An 18,371-nucleotide genomic window follows, 5' to 3' on the forward strand; every position below is an offset into this window, starting at 1 on the left:
CCCCTCCAGCTGGAGGAAGTGTGACCCAGCAGGTGCTCACCCCACATCCCATCATGATGAGCACCTGTGAGTGCGGTCAGGGGCCCCGGGGATGCCGCCCTGCGCAGGCCGACCGCAGGCCTGGCGGGCAGTGTGGAAGGTGTCGTGTAGCCGTGGAAGCACCGCGAGGGGTGGGGAGAGACAAGGAGGGGGCGACAGAGTGACGCGCTGCAGGGCAGGTCACCCAGGGCCTCGAGCCCACTGAGCCTGTCTGCAGCCAGGTGCACCCCACTGTAACCCCGTGCAGCGTGCGCAGCCACGCACGTGCCACACGGGGCCTCGGGTGCCCCGGTTTCCCCAGGACCAAGAGCCGCCGAGGGGCCTCTGCAGAAAGGCCCAGCGAGGAGGCCCCGCGAGGCGCAGGAGGGGCTGGAGTGCCCGGAACCTTCAGACTGGCCCTCAGCGGCCAGCTGGGCAGCCACGCAGCCAAAGGAAGGCAGGCCCTGGTCTGTCCACTTGAGCTGAGGAAGCGGCTCAGCTGGGCCCGAGGAGGACAGCTGGACACACGGGACGGCACGTCAGGGGCAGGAAGTGGTCACATCCAGAGGCCCTGAGGCGTGTGACAGCTCCCCTGGTCGCCTGGCCTGGGGAAAGTGGGGTCTGCACGTGGCAGAGGAGGGGCTCGGTGAGCCCTGGAGGCTGCCCCTACCCCCAAGCGGATCCCAAAGCCCAGATTGAGGCCGGCCTGGCCCAGAGGACCTGCAGACCACCCACTGACTCCAAACACCAGCCCCAGGCCCCACCTAGTGGGCGTCGACGGGACACACTCACCCCTCGTCTCAACACCCTCTGGGCGAGGCTGGCCCAGCAACGCAACAGGGGCTGGGGGACAGAGTCCACGCCCCCCACTCCAGTACGGGCTTCTGCATTAACTTTCCCCTGAAACGCTGTGTCAGCGAGAAACTGGAGAACAGGCGGCAGCTGGCTGGGCAGGAGCCGCTGGGCCTGTCTGAAAACTGGAGGGACCTGCCAGACTCTCACCCTAGGCGCCCCGCCCCCGCCGGGCCCCGCCCCCGCCGGGCCCCGCCCTCAAGGCCTGCGGCGGTGCTGCGGCGAGAGGAAACCAGCCCTGCAGCGCGGACTTGAAGCGTGTGCTGGGGGAGCCTCGTCCTTCCCCGCGTCTAGAATCTACCGCAGCTCTGCAGAAGGAAGCCCCGCCAGCTTCCACCGGGAAAGGAAAGGAGGTACCACATCCTCGTGGCGGCGGTCCCTACCTGGATGATGTCTGCCAGCTTCTGCAGCCCTGCCGTGTTGGTGAACAGCCCGGCACCTGTAGGGGCAGCGGGTGCTGACCGTCCACTGGGCTCTCTCCAGCTGAGGGGCCCTCAGAGGGCAGCTCTCCCTGTCTTCCCAGTGGGTCTCCCGCGGGTCAGTGGGACAAGCGCGGCTCTGCAGCCAGATAAGGCTGGGGCTGCCCAGAGCCCAGGAGCCTGGCAAGGCTGGGCGCCCCCGGTCAGACCAGAGGGCTCCGTGGCACAGCCTCTGGAAAGCGGGCCCATGGAAGCCCTCTGGGCAGAAACAGAGCGCAGGAGGTTTGGGGGAGAGGGTGGTGGGGCCCACAGCTCACTGCCCCACCCATGCCCCTCACCGCTCTTTCCTAAAAGGGGCTGAACAGGGAAGACCGCTCTTTACAGGACACACGCCACCAAACATGCTAAGATCTCAACATCCGAATCAGAAAGGCAGTTCCATGGGCCAAATTCCTGTCAGGCTGCGCCCTTGAGTAAGGAGTCAGCCACAGGGCACACGGTGGCCGGGGACTCACGTCCTGCCAGGTGTTGGATGATCTGGTCCAGGGAGTCAAGGATGCAGCCCTTGGTGTGAAACGTGATCTGGGCTTCGGCAAACAGCTCAAAGATGTAGCTACGAGGAAAGAGGCAGCTCAGGCCTGGCAGGAGATGAGGCTGCACTTTGGGAACCTAACAGCCAAAAGCATTTTAAGTTTCCTTCACCCAGAAACAAGCTCTGGGCCTCCGGGGAGGCCCAAACCTGGAGGTGAAAGGCCTCTCCCCTCAGGAGCCTCAGTGGGGAGGACAGTGGCCTGCAGGAACCCGGCGTACCCAGAACAAGGCCTGGGCTCGGGGCTCGGGCTCCGCATGGGGGCCAGGAGGAGGTCATCAGGGCCTCCCTGAGGTGGTGGCTCTGGGCAGGGCACCCAAAAGGCAGTTCTGGAGAGTCGGGAGGGAGGGTGGGCAGTGGAAGCTGCAGAGGAAGCCCTGTGGGTGTGGGAGCCAGGGAGGCGTCAGGGCCATTTGGGAAGCAACCGGGCCCTGTGAGGGCCTGAGCAGAGCGGAGCAGATGGGGCTCAGGGACAAGGCAGGCAGCCCAGCGCTCCAGAACATTCCCTGCCTCGACAGACCTGGGCCTGGGTCCCAGCGCAGCTGGCAGTGGTGCACCGAGGAGAGTGACACCTGCCCCAGGCCACCATCCCATGGGGAACAAACCCTGCGGCTCGGAGGCCTGTGGGACGTTCAGACGTTCCAGGTGACTTTTCGTCCTAACAGAAGGTGGCACGGAGGCAGGTGCCTCGTTCTAAAAGGCAACTGCAGTGCAGACAGAGAGGTGAACCAGAGAAGAGGGTGGCGGTGCCGACACTCTCAATAACCAAACCCTCCCGGACCTCCAAGACGGAAAGACTCTCTGGATTTTGACCCAGTGACATTCCAGGCCACATGGGGTGGAATGCTGCAGAGGGACAGAGCCCAGCACAGCCGCCTGCTAGGTCTCTCACCTCCCAGGCTTGGTGACGCCGCCGTCACCTCCAGGCAGCTCCACGGCGTCGATGGCCCCCTCCAGACGAAGCAGGATCGCTGTGGGGTTAGAGGTTCTCAGGGCGGGGCTGTGGGGGGCAGGCCACGGCAGGTGGGGGGAGGGGCACCTACTCTTCAGCTTCGCGAGGTCCTCCAGCTCCAAGTTCAGCCCTGGGCAAAGGAAAGCGCAAATGCACAAGTCTGCATCCTTCTAATTCCACCACCCCGTCCTAAGGAGCCAGGATGCTGGTGTGGAGGGCAAGACACTGACAGAAGAGGCTCTGAAACCCACACGGCTGGAACTTGACCTGGAAGCAGCAGCCTGAGTTGAGGGGGGCGGTCACCTTCAGAGAGACCCTGTGGCTATGCACATGGACATGGTTCTGAGCTACGTTTTCCTGGTGACCAATGGGCTCCGTTTTCCACGTGCACACTGGCCATCTGTGTGCCTCTCAAGAAGCGTCTTTTCATATCTTTCGCCCATTTTTCAATTGGGTTGGGTTGTCTTTTTGTGAGTCATTAAAAGGTTTCCTCCCTATTTTAAATACAAATCCTTTATCAGATATGTTATTTGCAAAAACTTCTTCCTGTTCTGTGGGATGTCTTTGCTTTCGTGATGGTGTCCTCTGACGCACAAACGTTTTTGATTTTGTTAAGTCCTGTTTATCTATTTTTTCTCTGGGTGCTTGTGCTGTTGGTGTTACTTCTAAGAAGCTGCCGCCTAACGCAGGGTCATGGAGATTGACACCTGGGTGAATAACCCCACTCCTTAGGTGTGGGCTGTGCAGAGTGACCTCCGTCCAAAGAGAACAGTGTGGAAAGGAGGGGAACGAGTAACTTGGAGCCCCTGACAAAGCCGATTTCAGCTGGCAATCAAGGTCATAAGTCATGCGGAGTTAACTGCAGGGACCTGGATGAGATACAATGAGGCGGGCCCTGCGCATCTGAGCCCTTCCTCCCCAAATCCCACACCCCTGTACGTCCAGGGGAGAAACGTCACACAAATCCAAACCCCAATGAAGGGGCATTCTACACAACGTCAGAGCAGTCCTCCTCCAAACCACCAAGGGAGGTCTGAGAAACTGTCCTGGACAAGGCAAAGGAGGGCTTCCCTGGTGGTGCAGTGGTTGAGAGTCCGCCTGCTAATGCAGGGGACACGGGTTCGTGCCCTGGTCTGGGAGGATCCCACATGCCGCGGAGCAACTGGGCCCGTGAACCACAACTACTGAGCCTGCGCGTCTGGAGCCTGTGCTCCACAACAAGAGAGGCCGCGACAGTGAGAGGGCCGCGCACTGAGATGAAGAGTGGCCCCCGCTTGCCACAACTAGAGAAAGCCCTCGCACAGAAACGAAGACCCAACACAGCAAAAACAAATAAATAAATAAACTCCTACTCCCAACACCTTCTTTAAAAAAAAAAAAAAAGGAATCCACCTGCTGGGACTTCCCTGGTGGTGCTGCAGTGGTTAAGAATCCACCTGCCAATGCAGGGGGCACGGGTTCGAGCCCTGGTCTGGGAAGATCCCACATGCCGCAGAGCAACTAAGCCCGTGTGCCAGAACTACTGAGCCCACGTGCCACAACTACTGCAGCCCGTGCGCCTAGAGCCCGTGCTCCACAACAAGAGAAGCCACTGCAATGAGAAGCCCGTGTACTGCAATGAAGAGTAGTCCACTCGCCGCAACTAGAGAAAAGCCCACGTGCAACGGAGACCCAACACAGCCAAAAATAAATAAATAAGATCAACATAAACGGCAAAAAATGGACTATGAAATGAAATATAAACATTACAAATGAGCTTAAAATGAATAATATGACCCCAGTGAAGCGGAAAGAAACAACCCAAGGAGCCTCTGAATGAGCGTTTTCACTCTGTGGTCGCAGACCAATGACGAAAAGGACGTGAACAAGCATTAAACCTAGTGAGTAGATGTTCATTTATCGTGGGTGGGCTGGCAATTCTCAAACAACTGTCTGTGGGTTCTAGGATCAAACAAGTTAAGTACGATACTGAGAAAAAATGAAAGCTCGTTTCCTCACAAAAGGCGTTACAAACGTGGAAAGGGAGGAAAAAAGAATAACTGCGTGGTTCTGGACTAAAACTGGGGTGGGGGAGAGCATGAACTCACAGTTCTACGCACACGGGCGTGGGGGTGAGTGCCTAAGCACGTGGACTCATGCTGACACGGATGCGGAGGTTAGTATAAGACCTCACGCAGAAGACGAGAGGATAAGAAGACTCATCGTTCTGCAAACATCATAGAAATCATGACTTCAGGGACGACTCATTAATGGATGCCACAGGTGACTTCAGAATCACAAATGGAAAAGCAGTGACCGCGCAGCAGAAACACCCGGCAGCCGTCACGTAACCAGACTGAAGTTAACGCCACCAACATCACCTGCGAGACGACGCAAGTCCGCGGTATTCCCACCAAAATGCAAAACCTGAATCCAACCACGAGAACACAGCAGACAAATCCAAACTGTAGGACAGTCGATGAAGTAACTAGCCTTTCTCTTCACAGGCCCGGAGACCACGGCACCGGGCAGAGGGGTGGCTGTGTTTCGGGCCTTACCGAGGACAGCTGGGAAAATTCTAATGCGGCTGCCGATTAGACGAGAGTGCAGTACGGATGCTGGTTTTATGATCGGATCATCAAAGAGAATGTCCTTGTTCTCAGGAAACACACGCTAAGACACAGAGTAAAGGTGTCAGGCCGGCAACCGCCCTGAAGAAGGCAGAGAAACAGGGAACCTGTCCGCTCAGTGGGGGGCTGGTCAGATGGGGCAGAGCATCAGCCGCGGGGGCTGGGGAAGGCACGCAGCAGCTGTAGCAAGTTATCTGTGAGCTGGTGACAAAACAGAAAATGACGGTGTCGTAACAGGATAGAAGACATGAAACGGGGACTTCCCTGGTGGCACAGTGGTTAAGAATCCGCCTGCCAACACAGGGGACATGGGTTCGAGCCCTGGTCCGGGAAGATCCCACATGCTGCGGAGCAACTAAGCCAGTGCGCCACAACTACTGAGCCTGTGCTTAGCGCCTGCGTGCCACAACTACTGAAGTTCGCGTGCCTAGAGCCCGTGCTCTGAAACAAGAGAAGCCACTGCAATGAGAAGCCAGCGCACCGCAACGAAGAGTAGCCCCCGCTAGACACAACTAGAGAAAGCCCGCGCGCATCAACGAAGACCCAACACAGCCAAAAATAAATAAATAATTAATTAATTAAAAAGAAAAAAAGACATGAAACGACAACACGAGCCAGGTTTTCTAAAGCTCAGAAATGAAGCAACAGAACTCAGAGACAACTAGGAGAAAAAAACACTTGAGAAATAAAGATTATGTTAGAAGAACACAAAAGTAGATACAAGCCACATCGTCTTAAAAGAAACAGTGAAAAAGGGGAATTTTTATAAGTCAAAGAAAAATAGAGACAAAAGGATCTGAGAGAGTAACAGGTTCCGAACTCAGGTGGAAGAGACACGACATGATCCCTGGAGCAGAAACCGAAGCCAAGGCCGGGCCGTGAGCGCTGCCGTGCGGGACAACATCCCCCCAGGTAAGAGGAGACTTGGAACTACAGGCTGAAAGAGGTCATCATACGTCGATCCGGAAAATCAACACTGAGACAAACTGCAGCAAAATTACTGGGCTTTCAAAAGAAAAAAAAGTCCTAAAACAACATCCAACTTTAAAAGTAAAAGACAATTTTAAAACAGCAAGGTTTATGATGCACGTGACTGTCAATCAGAAAATCCATTCCTAGATACGTCCCCGGAGAAACGCTGACCTATTTACTCATGTACATGCGTTCGGGGTCGAAAGCAGCTGACTTAGAAATTCCCATCGCAGGTAAAGACGGTGAAGCAAGGACCATGCGTCCACGAGGATACCTAAGCAGCAGAGCACAGCAGGCCAAGGGACCTGGCCCGAGACCTGCCCAGGACGGCCGCAGGGCCAACCTGTTTCCGTGGTGCTGCTACGGCCGCTACTGCTCTTCCTATGGGTACACGATTTGCCTTTTTCCTTCTTTCTCTCACAAATATACAGTGTAGTTTCCCAGAGGCTGATACTGGTCCCCACTCACGTCCGCGGTCTAATCCCTGGAACCCATGAATAGGTCAGCTTCGCAGCAAAAGGGACCTGCAGATGCAATGAAGTTGAGGACCTCGAGATGGGGCGATAACCCTGGATCATCTGGGGTGGCCCAAAATGGAACAGTAGGGTCCTTACGGAATCAGAGGAGACCGAGGAAGCAGAGGTCGGAGACGTGGGGCCACAAGCCAAACAACATGGCACCTCTAGAAGCTGTAAAAGACCAGGAAACGGATCCCCGTCTGCAGACTCCAGAAGGAAGAGCGCTGCTGGCCCATCCTGGGCTTCTGGGCACCATGAGGTAATACATTTGAGTTGCCTTAAGCTAAGTCTGGAAATTTCTTTTAGCAGCACTAGGAAATGAATACAGCCATGGCGCGTAGTATCACGTCAGCCAAAGCAGGAAGTTACAAGATCCAATTACCTTGCATTAAGCCAGATACTAAAGAGATTTGCAAAACTGAGATAATGCCACTCTTCTAATTTTTAAAATAGTTATTTTTCCAAAAAAGTGTTATTTACGTTAACATGTCATGGATTGAATCGTGTCCTCCAGAAAGCTATGTTCAAATCCTAAACCCTGACCCCTGTGAATGTGACCTTATTTGCAGATATGGTCAGTTAGGATGAGGTCCTAGAGAACTGGGTTGGGCCCTCAACCAGTGACAGGCGTCCCTATGAGAGAGGACACCATGTGAAGATGGGAGTGAGACTGGAGTGAGGCGTCTACAAGCCCAGGTCTGCCAGTAGTTGCCAGAGCTGGGACAGAGAGGCCTGGAGCACATGCCCCAGGAACTCACAGAAGGAGCCACCCCGGCTGACACCCAACACGTGGACATCTAGCCCCAGAACTGAGAGGATAAACTTCTGTTGTTGAAGCCTCCCAGCTTGTGGTACTTCGTTAAGGCAGCCCTAAGAAATTGCCATGTAACAGTTTGTTATTTAGTTTTTCCTTCTAATATGCTAATTATCCATAGATGTAACTCACATAAACAAAGCTCAGTATGTTTCAAGAATGTAAAGTTTGGGCTTCCCTGGTGGCGCAGTGGTTGAGAGTCCGCCTGCTCATGCAGGGGACACGGGTTCGTGCCCCGGTCCAGGAAGACCCCATATGCCGTGGAGCAACTAAGCCCGTGAGCCACGGCCGCTGAGCCTGCACGTCCAGAGCCTGTGCTCCGCAACAGGAGAGGCCACAGCAGTGAGAGGCCCGCGTACGGCAAAAAAAAAAAAAAGAACGTAAAGTTTAAGACATAAAGGGTCCTGAGGCCAACACGTTTGAGAACTTCTGTGCTAAACACACAAAGCCGTTTACAAACCTTCTCTCCCCCAACACAGCCTGTGAGTGCGTCAAAGGAGGCCCGGAGACCCTCGCAGAGGGGGCCGAAGCAGGTGGCCTGGCGGGAGAAGGGGCCTGTGCGCCCTCTGGAGTCTGCCCATGTGTGTGACTGTAAAGGGACCGGGAAGCTGAGGCTGTTCACGCCCCGCCCCACACTCGTGTGAAGGACACGACGGGACGTGGGTGACGTCCAAAGGACCGGGCGCAAATGCTATGAACCTGCAGCAACTCGACAGTAGGAACGCTTGCTACAAAGTGGTCTGGCGAGCAAAAGGTGGATTCCTAACACTAACAAAGGCCACGCAGAATGTCTGGACAAACCAACTGCGTCCACCAAGTATTTCTACACACGCTGCAATCACTGCTGCAAAAGGGAAATGCGGGATATGACTCGCTGAGCGCCGTTCCTGTGGACGATGCTTGCGGGTCCTTACAAAACGTCATGACGGCTGACACCCTTGGTTTTCACTTCTATGCAGTAGAGGCAAGTTCACACCCCCGGGGAAACGGTGAAAAGGACTTGAGAGAGTGCTGACAGGTTGGGCGGTACCCACCTCCCCACGTCCATCTGTGAGGCCAAGAAGACTCTTACAGAGGCTGGCGCTGCCCCTGAGGCAGACTTGAAAGAAGGGCCCTGGGCAGACTGGCCCCTCGTCTGGTCTGCGGTCCCTGCCCGCGAGCGCACCTGAGCTGGCCGAGTCCGCGCTGAACTCCGGGTGGAGTGCCTGCCGCGCCACCTTGGCCTGCTCCTCCAGCACCTGGTCTATCACGTCCAGTCCCGAAGCCACGTCGTGGGGCGTCAGGTCGAAGGACGCGGCCTCCTCACACATCTTCTCCTGTGATCCCGAGCACACCCGTCACGGGGCTCGATGAGGCAGAGGTGACGGGGGGCAGAGGGAGGGGAAGCAAGAGGCCCCTTGTGTTCTCAAGGCCGGGTCTCAAACTGGCCCAGAGATGGATGTCTGGCCCAGACAGTGTTTGAAAACAATTTTACTTGAGCTGCCTACATTTTATAGTTAGAAAATTTCCCGCTAAACTCTAGCGTCTAGCTTCTCTCGAAAGCCGAGTCTGGCCCATGGGCCCACCGTCCCCACGCCAACAACCGCCTGGAACCCCGTGAGGCTGAGGATGCCAGGCTCTTGTGGACCCCTCCAGGCTCCCCAGGTGGCCTTCCTCCAGTGCTCTGGTCAAGGTCCACCACTCCTGGAGCCAAGGGTCCTTGGGCCCTGACACAGGCCACAGGACAGGAGGGGCAGGGCGGGCAGGCAGCAGGGAGGCAGCCACCAGGGACAAAAGGGAAGAGAAGGAATGAGATGGCAGGAAGGGTCTGGGGGTCTTGCGTGCAAATGGCAGGCACAGGTCGGCAGCCCACCTTGCCCAGTTTTGCTTGGTCCTGACGGTGGGACGCGGGGGTCTGGACAGAAAGGCCCAGCTGTTGTGCACAAGAAAGTGGGCTGGAGGAAGGGGGTGTCAGGAAGGCCACCCAGACACTCACCACGTTGTGAGCTTCGTCAAAGACGACGACCGCCCCTTTCAGGTCGATGCCATACGCACGGCGGCTCTACAGCAAGAGAGGAGGACGCCAGGCTGGGCCGACGCGCCCAGGCGGTCTCGCGGGGCCCAGCTGGAGAGAGGAGGACGCCAGGCTGGGCCGACGCGCCCAGGCGGCCTCGCGGGGCCCAGCTGGAGAGAGGAGGACGCCAGGCTGGGCCGACGCGCCCAGGCGGCCTCGCGGGGCCCAGCTGGAGAGAGGGACAGGGACCCCGGCCGCGCGGGGCCCCCTCACTCCTACCAGGCCACACACTCCCAGAGCTCAGAACGAGTCACAGCCTCGGGCTGGTGAGGGGCTGTGGCTCCGAGCGCTGGCTCCGAGCGCAGGTCTGATCCCAGCACGGGCTCCGCCGGCCCCTCCTGAGCCTGGGACATGCCCTGCCATCAGGCACCGTCAGCTACGCAGGCCGAGGCCTCACCTTGGCGTCCAGCAGGTAGTTGTAGGGCATGAAGATGATGTCGGCCTGCTGCTTCAGGTTCCGAGACAGGTAGTAGGGGCACACTCTGGAGGGAGAGGAGGTGCTGGGACACAGTGCAGGCTGGGAGGGTTCCCCGGGGCGCGAGAGAGCCACGGCCTGGGGCAGCGGGAAGGCTTGCCGGCCACCCCTCACACCATCAGTTTTCAACCGTGTGAGTGGGTCACTCATTTAAAAATCTACAAAAACAAAAAGACCAAGCCTGATCCTGGGCAGGTGGATGAGATGGTGAGAAGCAGGGCGGTCGGGCATGTGTCACCCGACTGGAGGCCTGAAGCTACAAGGTCGTAGCCAGCTTCAGAGAGGAGGGGCAGTGTCAGGTGGAGGACGAGCTGGATGTCCCAGGAACAAAGGCCCAGTGGGCGGGGGCAGGGGGCTGGGGGCTGGGAAGGAGCGTCTCATTTCTTCCGATGCTTCAGGAGAGAAACGTGCCTGCCTGTGCGCGTGGAGGGAGCCCAGCCCTGGCAGGTTACCTGTGCCTCGTCCCGCTGCTGACCAGGTCCTCGATGTCCAGGATGCGGCTGGCCAGCTCCGGCTCCAGGCTCTTCTCTGGGGACACGGGCGGGCGTAAACACAGGCTCTCTGGTCCAGAGTACCCAGACCGCAGGAGGCACCCGGGATGGAATGGCTCCTGGCAACAGGCAGCCCCTGGGGAGGGCGCCAAGCCTAAAGCGAGTCCCAAGGGAGCCCTGCTCTGTGCCTTGGGCAGATGCAGGCCTGAGGCTGAACACCAAGAGGAGACCCCAGGGTGGGGTGGGGTGGGGGCCGGCCCTCAGCCTGTCACCACCAGACCCTCTCCAGGCCGGGGCGGCTCCCATGAGCCCCGGGGCACCTGCCCTGCAATCAGGCTTCAGTCTGGCAGCAAGTCCCTTCCTCTCGCTTCACCGCACCCCCCCAAGAACAAGCCCAGAGTCTCCCTCTTAAGGAAGCCAGGCTCCACACGGCCAGCAGCAGAAACAACTTGCTGTCACTGCCTGTGCTGCCCGGGCGGGAGGCGCAGAGCCCACCTGAGGCCCTGCAGCCCTGGGGCCCCTTCCTCAGGATGCAGCCCAGACAGGCCCCACTCCCTGCTGGCTGTGTGTCCCTGGGCGGGACGGGCCTCAAGAAGGGACACAGGCCCCCCAGTTGGGCCCGTAGGAATCGGCCAGGCAAGTACTATAACCCAGCGACACCCAGGCCTGTCCCAGCAGATGGGAGCAAAGGTCTCCTCTAATAAGCATCCCGAGTCTCAGGGCAGCCCCATGTGGACACAGGTCCCCGGCTCCCAGTTCCACTGGGGCAGGTACCCGGCCCAGCCCTTAACTGCACAGACCAGAACACACAGGCCCTCTGCAGTGACCGCCCCCAGGGTGCCCCCACCAGGCAGCAGGCAGGGGAAGGAAGAAGAGCCATCCGCTCAGCAGCACCATAGCAACAGACCAGCCAATCGGCACGCTCTGCAGCAGGCTGGCCCCACAGCTCAGTCACCTACCTGGGGCGAGGGGGGCTGGGGGGGGGGGCGAGGAAGAGCGGGCAGTGAAGACGAAGGGACAGTGGAGAGGAGGGAGGGACCTGGCCGGGCCACACTGCTTGCTCCCCGCGCGACGCAGCCAGGCAGCGCTCCGCTCTGCACGCCTCTCAGACCCCTCCTGGGGTCTCTGCCCACTCCTCTCCCCCTCCAAGGCCTGGGCACCTGCTAGAGACACCCCACTGCATCCCGTGCGTCAGCTGGCAAAGGAGGCTGAGACAGCCGGGGGGCACCGGTTTATGGTGAGTGGATGCCCTCGATGAACAGGCAGAAAGAGTACAGCAGAGCAGGGGCAGGGACTGGGGAGGGGACAGAGAGGCCGGAGCCAGCAGGCCAGCTGGGACAGCCCCTGCTCTGCCACACAGGGCCTGGGGCAGCGGGGAGGGGCCTGCAGCCAGGGGCCCAACGCGCAGCAGCTCCAAGGGTGCCTCCACCGGGGATGGGAAGCTCCCCCCAGCTCCCACCCGGCCCCTGGCCCCCCGGCCCCTCCCTCCTCGAGGACCCTCCAGATGAGGTGAGGGGTGCTGCAGGTGAGGGACAGGACCCTGCAGGTGAGGGCTGATCCAGCGGAGTGGGCAAGCTGGCCACTCCAAGCTGCTGTGGAAAGGTGGCTGGAGCGGTTCACACCCTAACGGCTCTGGCCTGTGGCCAACAGGACACCTGGAACCCCCTTTGCCAGGGACAAGGACAGGGGAGGCAGCCACAGTGCAGCAAAGGGGGGACGGCTCCGTCGAGCATCACGGGCCTGACACCAGGGCCCGTGGGAAGGCAGGACTGAGGGCAGAGGGCCAAGCAGCGGGGGGACGAGGACAAGAGAGCAGCCTTCAGGCGACCCAACACCCACAGGCCTGACGCCGACGGGACAGCAGAGCTGGCGGCCAGCAGTCTCCAGCCCGGGGCCACGACAGCTGCCACAGGCCATCCTCAGCCTTACACTTCACTGCTGTCCTGCGGGTCCTCGGCGCCACCAGACCAAGGGACACCGCCAAGGGGAAGGCAGTGAGGAATGAGCCTGGGACCCTGGGTCATCACCCCAGAGGCCAAGCCGTGCAGCCCTACCCACAGCCGGCCCGCCAGAGCCCAAGCCCGCATCAGGCAACCCCCCTCCCTCTCTCCAAGGGCGCTGGGACTCCCAGCTCAGGCCTCTGGGACCGTCCTGCTGTCCTGACCCACTGCCTAGCACAGGCCTGGCCCGCTGGTGCCCTGCAATCACCGATGTGAACTCTCTGGGGCCCGGCTCACTGCAGGGTCTGAGTCCCAACCCTGAGGCAGGAAACAGAGGGAACCCTGACCCCACAGGAGCGTGACCCCGCCCCCAGGCCACACCACAGAGAAGCCTCTCTGCCATCACCTCCGGCTCCAGAAGTCCCGACAGACACAAAGGGCAGCCACAGGCGGAAAAGCAGGGATTCGGAGGCGAGGGCGCCAGTGCCGCCCCTCCACTCCGGGCCCCAAGAAAGTCAGTGACAGGAGACAAAGGGTCCCCTTCACAGGGCCCTGGGCACCTGGGCCGGCCGTCGTCACAGACACTGCGCTTTGCACTCTCATCCGTTTCTGGATGAGGCTGGAGGAGTCACTAGGAGGACGCCAGGGGCTCAGGGCACGTCACACCCGCCGAGTTACAGGCGGCAGTGGCAGGATGCGCCACGGAATCAGCAAAGGGAAAGACACGTGGAGGAGCTTCCAGCACCCCCTCCCTGGCCGACTCCCCCAGAACAGCTGAGACCGCGAGTGAAATGCTCTCCAGAGACCCAGCGCCCAGGGGGGCGCCCCTGACTGGCAGGCGCCCGACTTCCAGCCCTCCAGAAGGGAGCACGCACTCTGCACAAAGCATGCTGTTGGCACGGTTCAGGCCCTTCCTCGGCCCCACCGCGTGAGCTCCTCCGCACGCACGCCAATGCTGGTCGTCAGGAGACAGAGCTCAGGCACCTCGACAGCCCAGAGCGGGGCGCTGAGGGGCAGCGGGCAGCAGCCCAGGAAGCCGCTGAGCCCAGCCCTCAGAGGCGCCCAGACTCCACGCCCCCTGCAGCTCTCCGTGGGCAGGACGCACCACCTCGAGCCTTCTCACCTTCCACGTTGTTGTAGAAGTGACAGGAGCGACTTGCCACCTTCTTGCGGCACAAGTGGACCTGGGTGAACATGAGGTCTGGGCTCGTGTGACGGCCGAGCCCTGCCCCAGCCAGGCACCCCCCGCCAGCTCCACCCCCGCCAGCTCTTTACCCCTCCGTCCCCCAGGGGCAGCACCCACGCGACAGCAGCAGACCCACCAAGGCCGGGCTGGGAGCCCCAGGAGCCCACCTGCATGTGGTTACTCTCCTGCTTCTTCACCTCAGGATGGATACACAGCTGTTCCCGGGAGCCCAGCACACACACTCGGGGCCTGGTGGAGGAGACGGTTGGGGGGCCCAAGGATCAGAGGGCGGGGGCCCCAGTGCTGTCCAGCGGCAGGAGCCACGTGGGCTGCACCGGGAGCCCAGGGAAGCTTGGCTCACACGCCCGGGCAGCCAGAGGGAGTGGCTGGGGCAGAAGTCCGCCCCAGGCTCGAGAGGGGCTTTCACCGTGGCACGGCCTGCTCTGAGTCAGCGTCCAGGGCGAGGCCGAGAGACTGGGGCAGGCCTCGGGGAGACCTTGCCACCTGCATCCTCCCTCTCGTGGGAGGCCGGCGGGGAGGGGACACCAACCCTCCTGCAGCAGTGCTGGGGGCTCCAACACGGGGCAGGGCCTCCCCTGCGCAGCTGCCCTGACCCACGCCCACAGCTGACACCCTGATGGCTGCGACGAGCTCAGGGCGGCAGCCCCACAGCCAGAGCACGGCGCGACCCCAGGGTGGGGTCCAGGCAGAACACCCCCGTGACCCCAAGGCAGGGGTGGACGCCGCCTGACCTACCGGTAGGAGGTGTTCCGGAGCTCACTGATGACCTGAGTGAGCTGCGAGTGGGTCCTGGAGGCGTAAATGATCTTTGGGACGTCCGCGTAGCACACTGCCCGGCACAAGGGAACAGGACAGGTCACGGCCCACGTGTGCAGTTAACCCGGGGCACTCAGCTAACTCGGCCCGGGGACAGCTAAGCATCGATGCCCAATACTCGCTACAGGAAGGAGTGCAGTGGGTCTCTGCAGGGTCCTCATTTGGCCATAAGGCTCTGACCCTAGGTTTACAGCCAGGATGGCGAGAAATGACGTGGCAGCTACAACCCCCCTTCCTTCCCCGCCTCCCAGCCCGGGACCAGGAAAGGGGCAAAAAGGGGCAGCACCTGGGACATCTCCTTCCAGGGCAGCGTTCCCCCAGGACGCCAAGGCGCGGTCAAGGAAGAGCTCCCCTGACACCCTCTCGGCAATCTTGCGGGCAGAGACAGCGTCTCGGAGCTGCTCCCGCCAGGCCAGCGTGCTGCAGAGGAGACACAGCGTCTTCCCCGTGCCGGTGGGGCTCTCCAGAACGCCGTTCACTTTCTAAATGGGGTGGGGAACAGGGTCACGGGGGAGCAGGGGCAGGCTCCGCAGGCCACACAGCCCACCTGAGACAAGCCCTGCAGCCCCTGGGGCAGCTCTGCCCCCACTCAGCGGGGGACGTAAAATGCCGCAGGACCTCTCCACTCTCAAACCAGGTCTCATTAGCAAACAATTTACAGAGCATTACCCAAAATACCACGGTACTTTTCAGCCTAATATGAACAGGAAGATGACGAATTCGGTCAAGCCCCAGAATGGGAGTTTGACTCTGATTCTGGATCCAAGCAGTTACACTACCTGCATGGAGCCTGACAGTCTACATAGCTCTCGGCCGGTAGCCCGAGTGGAAACCTGGGCCGACACAGCCATGTCTGCAAAGCTGCCCCCAGCTGCCGCAGGAGTGGGAACATGGGCCCAGCTACAGAGGCAGCCCTCAAGGGCTGGGGGCTTGGGCAGGTACAAGAGGGCGTGCCCAGAAACCCAGCAGAAAGCAGGCTGCACCCCCCTGAGGTTTAACGACCTCCCCTAATGAGGGCTGGGCGCCACCTGTCCCTCTGTGTGCAAGTACTTCCTCCAGGCCCTCAGCTGGGCGCCCTCATCGCTTGGCCGCACTCACATTCCACCTGCGCAGAGAGGCCCCCCCAAGGCGCTCTGAAGTCTATCACCTTATGTCTTTTCTTTACAGCACTCCTCACGGTCTAGAATTATCCTTTTTGTTTACTTGTTTAGCATCTCTCCTACCCCAGCTAAAACATGAGCCCTATTTATGGTCGACTCCCACGTCCAGAAGGGTAGCTTCACCAGGAGGACCTGGCCGGTGTAAAGACAGTGCGTGTACATTGGGTCTTACTGAGGCTCTACCCACTCTGACCCATCCCCCGGGTACAAGCCCCTCAGTCTGCAGCCTCACCTTCTGCAGACACTCCAAGACCTTGCTCATGTACTCCTCTTGGCATTTGTATGGCTGGAAAGGGAAATCCACTGTCACACCATTCAGGGTTATCTTGGGCATACTGGTCTACTCTCTGTCTCGGGCGGACACAGAAGCTGGCTGAAACGCAGGCTGTGTGGGTCTGCGAGACAAACCCCTCTCCGAACATCTCAGGGTCTCAGACGCTCCAGGTAAGTTATGCCAGCCTGTGCCGCTGGGACACGTTCTCCACGGGAGCCCCTATGGCAGAGACTGCAATGACAAGACTGTTTGTAGCGACCCTTTCCCGAGCGCCAAGCCACTTCACCAGTCCCCTCAGGCAGTGCCTCCGCAGACAGGTCCGAAGGCGAGCCTGTGACATCCTGTCACAGGGAGCTCAGAGAGGTGTCGGCCCTGTCTTGTTCTCCCGCCCCAGGCAGCTCCACCGTGCTCCGGGAGAGGCGACAAGAGAGGGGCCAGATGCAGCTCCACGTGCTCCACCCGCAATAACACTGCATTGACCTCCGCCAAAGCTTGAGAGGCCAGTTCCCAGCGGAGCGCCCCCAGCCTGGGCCGGTCGGGACCCCCCGCCCCTGCGGCTCCCAACTCTCCGCTCCACGGACCAGCCCCCTCCCTCCCAGGTGGGCAGCGAAAGAGCACGTGTGCTGCTCTGATCTGGGACGCGAATCCGTGCGGCGCCCAGCAAACCACTCAGCCCCCCGAGGCCTGGTTTCGCATGGACACTCGGACTAACAACCCGCGCTCCTAAACCCCGCCGGGCCGCCCTTCCCGCGGACCCGGCGCCCTCCACGAGCGCGGAGCCGGGCACTACGCGCCCCACAATGCAGCGCGCCAAAATCGCCAGCGCGCGGCCCGAGGGCTGCGCGGGGCCTGCCGGGAGTTGCAGTTGCGGAAGCCCCCGCTTGGGCACAGGTTCCAGTGCCAGGGTCTCGGCGGGGAGCCTTCCACGACCGGGATCTCCAGGACTTCGCCCCTGTCCGTCCGACTCACCACCACCGCGTCCTCAGCAGGCAGCCGGTCCGACCTTGCGGGCTGAGGCGCGCAGTCATCCGTGAACGCGCTGCACTTCCGCCCCCAATTCCGGTCCGCTGCGCAGTGCTCCGGCCGGAAACTGGTCCCCTCCCTCGGGGTCCGCGCTCTGCTGGCGCGCAGCGTTCCACGTCCCACCCGCCCCTTCAGTTGACCCTGAGCCCGGTGACCGGCACCTCCTCGCCCGCGGGCACGAACCTGGGGTCCCGCCGTCTCCTCCCTCCCCACCAGGGTCTCCATTCCACTTCCCCCCGGGCCAAGCCCCCTTGGACAACTGCCCGGACAACAGCACAAGCCTTCTAACAGGTTTCCTGTGGCTTCCCTTTTCTCAAAAGACCCAGAGGTCTTTTAAAGACTCGAGTCTGAGCTGATCACTCTCCTTAAATTTCGCAAATGGCTGCCCCTTGCCCGTGACTCGGCTCCTGAGAGCCTCACCAGTTCCTCTCCTTACTGTCCTCTAGGTCCAGCCGCTTTTCCGGTCAATGTCCCCCACTGGTCAGGGCGGGACCTTTGAACCCCCAGCACCCAGCACCAGCTGGCAGTCAACAGGGAGGTTCCAGGGGTCTGCACAGCTCTGTGTGGTCAGAAGTGTTTGTCCATGGACGTCCCTGGTGCCGCAGTGGTTGAGACTCTGCAATCCCAATGCAGGGGGCCCAGGTTCCATCCCTGATCCAGGGAACTAGAACCCACATGCATGCTGCAACTAAGAGTTCACATTCCACAACTAAGGAGCCCATGAGCCGCAACTAAGACCCAGCGCAACCAAATAAATAAATATTAAAAAAAAAAAGAAGTGTTTGTCTAGGTGACCCCAGCATGCCTCAAAGAGCACCAGGAAGAAACTGACGCTGAAGTGACAGCCCACAGTCAGGTGGCAAGGCTGATTTTAGAGGGTCTCGTGGGCTGTTTAATGTCCAGATGTTTTCCCACTGATGGCACCTTAATGCCACATGAGTGTCTAGGCTGATGTGTGTGAGATCATGCTTGGGGAAGCCCCTGGCGCACACTGGCATCCACACACACCCACTTATTCCAGTGAGGGGACAGTAGAGTGTCTATCTCAGCAGGGAGCTTGGAGAAGAGGAGACCCGGCCACACACTTGCTGAATGCTCACTAGGCACACATTTCAGTACCATCCATGCAGGCATTAACACGGTTGTCCTTCCAACGACCCCTAAGATAAGTGCTTTTATGACCCACTCC

General features: G+C 60.0%; 1 protein-coding gene across 4 annotated transcripts in view; it reads right to left on the minus strand.

Annotated features, from left to right (window-relative positions):
* The window catches only part of RTEL1 (regulator of telomere elongation helicase 1), a 28,450-nt gene extending 10,784 nt beyond the window's left edge, over positions 1-17,666 (minus strand). For all 4 annotated transcript variants that reach the window (XM_079944435.1, XM_079944436.1, XM_079944434.1 and 1 more), the window contains exons 1-14: positions 17,129-17,666; positions 16,118-16,378; positions 15,012-15,207; positions 14,645-14,738; positions 14,056-14,137; positions 13,826-13,886; positions 10,724-10,799; positions 10,194-10,278; positions 9,719-9,784; positions 8,909-9,059; positions 2,922-2,960; positions 2,771-2,849; positions 1,805-1,902; positions 1,254-1,309 (exon numbers count right to left, since the gene is read on the minus strand). In XM_079944435.1, coding sequence (XP_079800561.1) covers positions 1,254-1,309; positions 1,805-1,902; positions 2,771-2,849; positions 2,922-2,960; positions 8,909-9,059; positions 9,719-9,784; positions 10,194-10,278; positions 10,724-10,799; positions 13,826-13,886; positions 14,056-14,137; positions 14,645-14,738; positions 15,012-15,207; positions 16,118-16,219 — 1,185 coding nt within the window. In that variant the 5' untranslated portion in view covers positions 16,220-16,378; positions 17,129-17,666. The remainder of the gene's footprint in view (positions 1-1,253; positions 1,310-1,804; positions 1,903-2,770; positions 2,850-2,921; positions 2,961-8,908; positions 9,060-9,718; positions 9,785-10,193; positions 10,279-10,723; positions 10,800-13,825; positions 13,887-14,055; positions 14,138-14,644; positions 14,739-15,011; positions 15,208-16,117; positions 16,379-17,128) is intronic.
* Positions 17,667-18,371: the final 705 nt, after the last annotated feature.

Source organism: Stenella coeruleoalba, assembly GCF_951394435.1.
Source record: "Stenella coeruleoalba genome assembly, chromosome: 15".
NCBI lineage: Eukaryota > Metazoa > Chordata > Mammalia > Artiodactyla > Delphinidae > Stenella > Stenella coeruleoalba.